Here is a 7223-nt window from a genome sequence, read left to right as displayed (position 1 = left end):
ACCTGTATGGAGATAGAAAAGACCTCATGAACTACCATCGTACTGGCAGAAATGGCGGTGCCGAACTATGCAAAGCTGCAAGTGAAACAGCCTCCTCGCCCTGGGAGTCTAATCGCTCTGGCTTCCAGATTGCAAGGGGCTGACTCCTTGGTAAACTCTTCAGAAACTTCCCGGGCCCATGAGTTTCAGATATTACTCAAAAGAATGAGTTTCTCTCTGTGTTAGTTTAGGAATCTAAGATGAGTAGCTCAGAAAGCAATTTCTGAGACCTGGTTTGTAGTGTTTATGACAACAGTTTTGAAATTCTATTTATTTGCATATGTAAGTTTGTACATAGTAAACCTCAGATTGGTTTTGGTTTTTTTGGTTTTTTGAGGGACAAGTTTGACTTTTGTTTTGAAATGAAGTACTTCAGTTGTCGTTTTGTCCCAGCATTTCAGTTAACTCAGGACCCTTTTTATTTTGCCCATTTTAGCCACGACAGTAGCCCACAGGTGGGGGCAGGGGACTGAGTTATTTTTCCTTTACTACTAGTTCTTGTACTCATTTGCCCTTGTGGCTATAGTGATAACCTCGAAGATGCAGAGTGCACAGACAGATGACTGCTGTCCTGCACGGTTGTGTCGCTGTTCTGTAGGACACCTGTAGGTGTGTATATGTTAATGGCAGTGGCACATGGGACATGCCTGTGTCTGTGCCCACTGGGCGAACACCATCATCTGGCTACAGGGTGCCACATCGTAACCCCTTAGTTTTCCATGTGGACTCAGCTGTGTGCCCCTGGCAGAAGGAAAGCTCCAGGTCATGAATCATTGATGTCATTGCAGTTGCTATTTTTTAAAATAAATTTACAAAAACACTAAAAAACAACTTGACTATGGCAGAGTGTGTGTCTCCTGGCTGCTGGCTTCGTGTTAACAGTGTCACCCTGGCTTCTGTGGGCAGGTGTGTACTCCTACGTGTCCGTGCCTTTTGACGTCCTCTTCCCTCCAGCCTTCCCACTCTGCACCAAGAGCTCTGTGGCCTATTGTTAATTGCTGGCCATGATCCTGCAAGTGATGAAGAAATTCCTCGGGCACTTTCCTTGTCACCAAAACGGCCTCCATTCAGGTGTTCTAAACCTAGGAGTGAAGGTGACGCTTTTGGTTTTGCTTTCATTTCCGCAGCCCACCCAGAACACTGCGGGATGTCCGTAACAAATCCGTGGTGAGCTCCTCCTGTGCTGCATCACTGTCTCGGGAACCTGAGCTGCAGAGGCACAGCCTCTGATGTGCTGCTACTGCAGGCCCAGCATGAGATGAGTCCTGGGGCTTTGCTCTTCCAGAGGACAAAGGCCTGAACCCTGAGGTTGCTTTGGTCAGAGTTATGCCAGTAACGTGGCCGTAGGGAATCCAGAGGTGGCCTTTGGTGCTGCTCTACCCGGGTGGTCTACTTTATCCTAGAAGCACCTAGGCTTCTACTTGCAAGCAGCGCCTCAAAGTTGGGCAGTTCTGACCCTTGGTGCCATCCATCTAGGGCTTGGGAAGTAGTAGAGGCAGGGCCCCAAGAAGGCCGCCAAGGATTGGTCGGCAGGTAGATCCCTTGACAGCCAGAGTACCACAGTGCTGCTTCCAGATCTGGTGGTGTGCTGGGGCCCTGGGATCAGAACCACACTGGCCAGGCCTCAGGCAAGGTCCTGGGTCTTCCGGGGCGGGAGGAAGAATGTGAGTTATTAGAATGGGTCGTTTGAGGTGCCTTCCTTACCATAAGAGTTCTCTGTTAAGCTGTACTCCGTTGCTTGTCTGCTATCTCTTTCTATTGTTTTGAGTCAGATCTTGCCATGTAGCCCAGGCTGACTTTGAACTCTTGATGATCTTCCCACCTCAGCCTTCTGTGTGCAGGGACTACAGCTGTCCCCACCACACCCATCCTTCTCTCCCTTATAAGGAAAGCATTAAGTCCTCTGGCCAGAAAGCAGTGGGGTGGGAGATTGAGGCTCCTGGCTGCAAATGAGACGTGTGGCTCAGTGGCCAGCCTGGCCCCGAGTGCTTTGCAGGAAACCCCTAGTTTGTGGGTCACACCTGTACTCTGCTTGAAGGGGTCACGTTCTGTAGGTTCACCCAATGGGTGGAGGGGGGAGGGCCCAAACAAGCCTCACAGTTAATGTGCTAACCTTTGCCCTGTTCAGTGCTTGGAACAAGTTCATGAGCTGCAGGCCAGAACATGACAAGGACAAGCTGGCCTAGATCTTGAGTTAGGACATTGGCGGGGGGGGGGGGGTGTCAGGTGAGCAAGGCGTGGGGCTGGCTCTGGATGATGGGAGCCTGTGGCCCTTTTACAGGGACGCTAGGGGTCATTCCCTCGACTTGGATTCCACCAGGTTGCTGCCTCTGGGCCAGTCCTTCACCTGTACTGTATTTGCCATTCCAGCACACTTGGGTCCTGTGAACTCCCTGCTCAGAAGGGCGGTGAAGCTCCATTCTGTGTTTACTGTGCATGGTTTATGTTCTGTTCACAATAAAGTTCCCTTGGATTGTGCCTTCTCACAAGAACGTGCCTCATTTACGGGATGTCCATTTACTGTCCGGGACCCTATGGGGAAGGGTGTTGTCTATGTTTTCTTACATGTATCCAGCTTTTGAAAATTTGCCTGATTAGAAAAAAAAAGCCTTACTTGTCCAGTAAATATTTTAAGTACCTACTCAGTGATGCGCATTGTGACCAGCTCCCAGAAGACAACAACCCACTCAAGTTAGGCCGAAGCACCAGAAGTGCCCTGACCCGGGACCTTTCACTGCCTGGATGAGGGCCTTTCCTGACAGCCGCCTAACAGTTCTGTCCATGTCCTGAGATTCCCCATAATAATTACTTTGTAGCATCTCCCCTAGGAACTTGGTCACTGGACTCCCTGCTCACCCTTGAATAAATATCAAAGATCTCCCACTTCCTCTCAGAGGAGGGAGAAAATAACATCATGTATTGTGTATGCATTATAATACCGAACTGGGGCTCATAAATCAAAGACCTGCTCTCATGAGGTTGCCATTTTAGTAAGGGAGACGGATCATAGGTAAGCAAATGGCAGTAAATTATATCTTCTATTAAAGATATAAACAGTGCAGTAAAATTGTGGGGCCAGCCAGATAGCGGATTAAAGTGCCTGCTTGGCAGAGCACAGCGGCTGCGGTCAATCCCTGCATGCCGAGCCAGCCCCACGCCCGAGGTGCCCTGAGATGGCGAATGAGACTGGGCATGGTGGCCCGCGCCTGTACTCCCAGCGCTTGGGAGGCTGAAAACAAGAATCACTGCAAGTCCGATCTACGTAGTGAGACCCTGTAGACCCTGTCCTAATACAAAAACTGTAAATAAATAAAAGTGTAATTGTGGGATAAGTTTCTCTAAGACAAGCTGGGCATAGAGGGCTCAAGAGGAAGAAAGAGTTCCTAAAGCTGAGAACGAATGGTGAGATGCAGACGCGGTGACACGCAGCCCTTTTTATCTCTGTCCTTCCTCCTAGTTCCAGCCCACACCCATCTGTCCTGGGTATCCTTCAACTTTGCACTGACTGCCCCCTGGCCAGCACACTGTCACATAATACTGTGTCACTTGCTCCCAAGGTACATGGCAGAAAGCAGGGCTTGCTGGACCTAAGCAAAAAAAAAATGTGCACTTTCAGGCATCGTGAGAGGCCAGAACTGCTTCTGAAGAAATCTTTTTGGCACCCCTGGTGCCTCCCAGGGCTCCGACTGGGAAGAAAGCCCTGCTTCACTGGCGGGCCGGGGGGTTATGCAGCATCGACTCCCAGAGTCTTCAGTTCTTGGACGGGGCAGTCATTCAGACTTGGGTCCTTTGCTAACCAGCCCAGCAAGTTTAGGACTCGCATATCATCCTTTAGGGTTTATTGTGACATTGCAGAAGCCCCAGCAGAGCAGGTTAGCAGCCTGAAAACACCTCCATCAGATGAGTACCACCTTCCCTGTTGGTAATGTCGGGGTATCAGATTACACCCCGCCCCTGGCTGCTGCAGTATTCCATGGATCTAGAGCAGTGATGGTGAACCTTTTAAAGCTTTCAGTAATACAAGTAACCCACGGTGGCACACGTGCCGTAGGTTCAATGCCACTAATCTAGGCCATCCATGAGTTGGACGGATGCCCACAGCCCCACGGCTGGTCCCAGAGGGTCCAGTGCAGTGAGCAGCTTAGCTAGGTGGGCTTGCGCTACTGGGAGAGTCCTGGGTCGGCTCACCTTTGTCTCCTCCCAGGAGGATGACTGTGGCATAGGTGACAGGCTTGGGGGACACCACAACCTTGGGAGGCAGTGGGGGAGGTGAGGGCGGGGGTGGGACCGGGGCTTTCCCTGGTGGGGGCTCCAGCACCAGGTTGGTGTAGGTGGTGTTGTCGAAGGAGGCTGGCGAGTCGAGCCTCACGTATGGCACGTCCCACGGCGACCCAGCCACCATCCCAGAGTCACCAGCCTGGCGGGCTGCTGAGGATGGGTCCTGCGCCTTTGTGGAAGAGGGCAGATGGGTTAAGAGAGGGGCTCACTCTGCGTGGCTCCCTCAGGTGGGAAGCAGGGCCCACCCGCCATCAGTCTCTTGAATACTAAGCCCATCTGAGCCAGTGGGCTTCGCTTTGAAGGCTTTCAAGCCCAAGCTACTCCCCACATTTGAGCAGGCTGAGCCACCCCAGGAAATCATGGGCACCGAGTTTATGGTGATGGGAAAGGGCTCGGACCTTGCCTGGTTCTCCATCGCTCACCACCCACCCTCCTGGGCCTCTAGGGGAGTGTGTGCGTGGAGAAGCTGGACCTGTAGAGGCCTCTTACCGTGTCTGAGGTTCTGCTGCTCTGGAACTGGCAGCAAACTCCAAGTCTGCTCCCTGCGGGATCGGCAGCAACTCGCAGGGCAGCTCCAAGCCTGTCCCTTTGCTCTCTTCTCAGGCCTCCAGAACCTCCTTCCGGTGCACTCACTCTCTCCCTTCCCTCCCAAACCCCCCTATCCCCTGCCCTCCCCCAGCCTGCCTCCAGGATGCCCAGTGCACTCCCAGAACTCCTCCCCCATCCTCCTTCCTTCAGGCCCACTACCCTCCCCTAGTTTTTTCTTATTCTTGACTGCCCCAGTGAATCTCCCCCAGCCCTCCACCCCTCAACCATGGGAATCCTGTGGTGTGAGAGCTTGACTAGATCCTCCCAAAACTCCCTTCAGACCCAAACTCCTGGCCTACTCCTCAAAACTGGCTGATCCTGGACAAGTAGATCTGGGCTGGGATGCGTGGTATCCAGCTACCTACCTTTCCTTTTGGCCACCACAACCACCAGCACCACAGCCACCAGCAGCAGGCCCAGCAGAAACACTACACCCCAGATCAAGGGGATGCTGAGGACAGAAGGGATGGGCAGGAAAGCAGGATGACATGGGGCAGGCTGATGAAAGACCCGCAGGATGCAGGGCCTCTTGCTGAGCTGGGATGCCTGCCTGCCCACAGAAGTTCTGCAGGGGTAGAAGGAACCATGACATCACCAGCCCCCCTCCCAGCCACCAAACCCCAGCCTTTTCCCCACCTCTTTTGCTGGCTGAGCTCCCAAGGGCTGGCGCTGCCTTCAGGGTCCAAGAAGTGGTCCTCAGTTAGGGTGCCAATCCCAAGGTTCTCTTCCTCCTCCTCCTCTGCCTCCTTTTTCTCTTCCTCCTCTCTCAGCTCAGGAGCTGGAGCAGAAGGACACAGTGAGCGGAGCATGCGTATCGTGGGCCCCATGGCTGGTGGAGGTCGAGGGCTGAGGGCGATGGAGCCAGGAAGCAGAGGCTCTAAGGATGCCATTAGGGCACCCAGCTGTGGGTCCTGGCCAGGCACTGACTCCTTGTCCTTCAGCTGAGCCCGCTGGTCCTAGACAGCCCTGGACAAGGCTCCTGTCACCCTACCATGTGCTTCTAGTGCCAAGACCCAGGGTTGGCTCCCTCGGGTCAGAATACATCTCAGGTACCCAGCCAGTTCTTCCAGGGAGCCCGGGATGTGGTCATTGCCTCGTTCCTGAGCCACCTGCCATTCCTGTTCTCTGCCTGCACCAAGGCGGACACTGGAATGTGGTGACATGCAAGCCAGCACTCCCAAGCTGAGTTTCAGTGTAGAAACCATTTTGCTTTTATGGATTTCTTTCTCAAGGCCCATGTCTTCCTAGTATCTAAGTGTCTATTTCAATTTTCAAATGTAAACATCATTACTAGAAAACTACCCATCCTGCTGCACACGCCCTGCCCTCCTGGTACCAAGGAGACACCTGGGTGGTGATCCTCCTGGCAGCCAGTGCCTGCCGGGCTGCAAGCAGCACGCACGCACGCACACACGCATGCCCGCCCTGGCCAGGGGGCGCCTCCCACTCGCCCATTGCAGGGGCTGCCCCGCTCTTCCCTATCTTCTGTTTGCTGAGGTGTAGACCTCAGAGCATTGGGGTGAGGAGGGCAGAGGGTAACAAGGACTGAAGAGAGTCTACTTATAGAACAGTAACCGCTGGTGGAAACAGCAGGGGTTCCCAGGACGACTTAGTCCCCCTTTTATGTAGGGGAAAAATAAGAGCAGGGAAATTGCCTTTCTTGCCTTTATTATTTGGAGACACAAATTACTTGAGAATAAAGAGACCAAACAATGGGGAGGTGGTCAGTATTCGTAAAAAAGCAGCAGCTGTCTGCTCTCTGGTAGCTGACGATTCCCTCCCAGAACAGTGGTTTTGTTTAAATAGCATTATACAGTAGCGTTCTAATCACAATATTTACATTTTAAAATTGAAATAGGAACTTAGATGCTGGAAAGATGTGGGCCCTGAGCATGAAACCTGTAAAAGCAACACAGTTTCTGCGTGAAATTCGGGTTGAGCGCCTCCGCCTGCATCTCAGGGTCACCTCCGCCTTAAAACTTGAGCGACTTGGAGGATCAGGCGTTGATCGTGCGCTGTGGATCAAAACATCCGCCACTGACGGGACAATTAAGGTGTCAGTTCATAAAGCTTAAAGTCATCAAATGTAAGAATAAAAAAAAAAAATGGAAGATACGAAAATTAATTTCAGATCATATGCTCAAATTCAGTTGTGTTTAAAGCATTTCTAGATTTAACCAGGCATGGTGGCAAACATGTGTCATCCCAGCGCTTGGGAGGCTGAAGCATGAGCGTCGCCGTGAGTTCGAGGCCAGCCTGAGCTTCATAGTGAGTTCAAGGCCAGCGTGAACTACACAGTGAAGCCTTGGTTTAAAAAA

The 7223-nt window shown here is 52.3% G+C and overlaps 1 protein-coding gene across 1 annotated transcript; it reads right to left on the bottom strand.

Annotated features, from left to right (window-relative positions):
• Positions 1–3925: 3925 nt before the first annotated feature.
• Treml1 (triggering receptor expressed on myeloid cells like 1) lies at positions 3926–5795 on the bottom strand. The gene is made up of 4 exons (XM_023722072.1): positions 5542–5795; positions 5271–5356; positions 4807–4859; positions 3926–4486 (listed from the first exon to the last, which is right to left on the bottom strand). The coding sequence occupies exons 1-4, from the start codon at positions 5793–5795 to the stop codon at positions 4181–4183; spliced, it is 699 nt and encodes a 232-aa protein (XP_023577840.1). The 3' UTR covers positions 3926–4180.
• Positions 5796–7223: the final 1428 nt, after the last annotated feature.

Source organism: Octodon degus, unplaced genomic scaffold, assembly GCF_000260255.1.
Source record: "Octodon degus isolate 3935 unplaced genomic scaffold, OctDeg1.0 scaffold00005, whole genome shotgun sequence".
NCBI lineage: Eukaryota > Metazoa > Chordata > Mammalia > Rodentia > Octodontidae > Octodon > Octodon degus.
The sequence above is the reverse complement of the archived record's forward strand: the minus strand, read 5'-3'. Positions and strand labels throughout refer to the sequence as shown.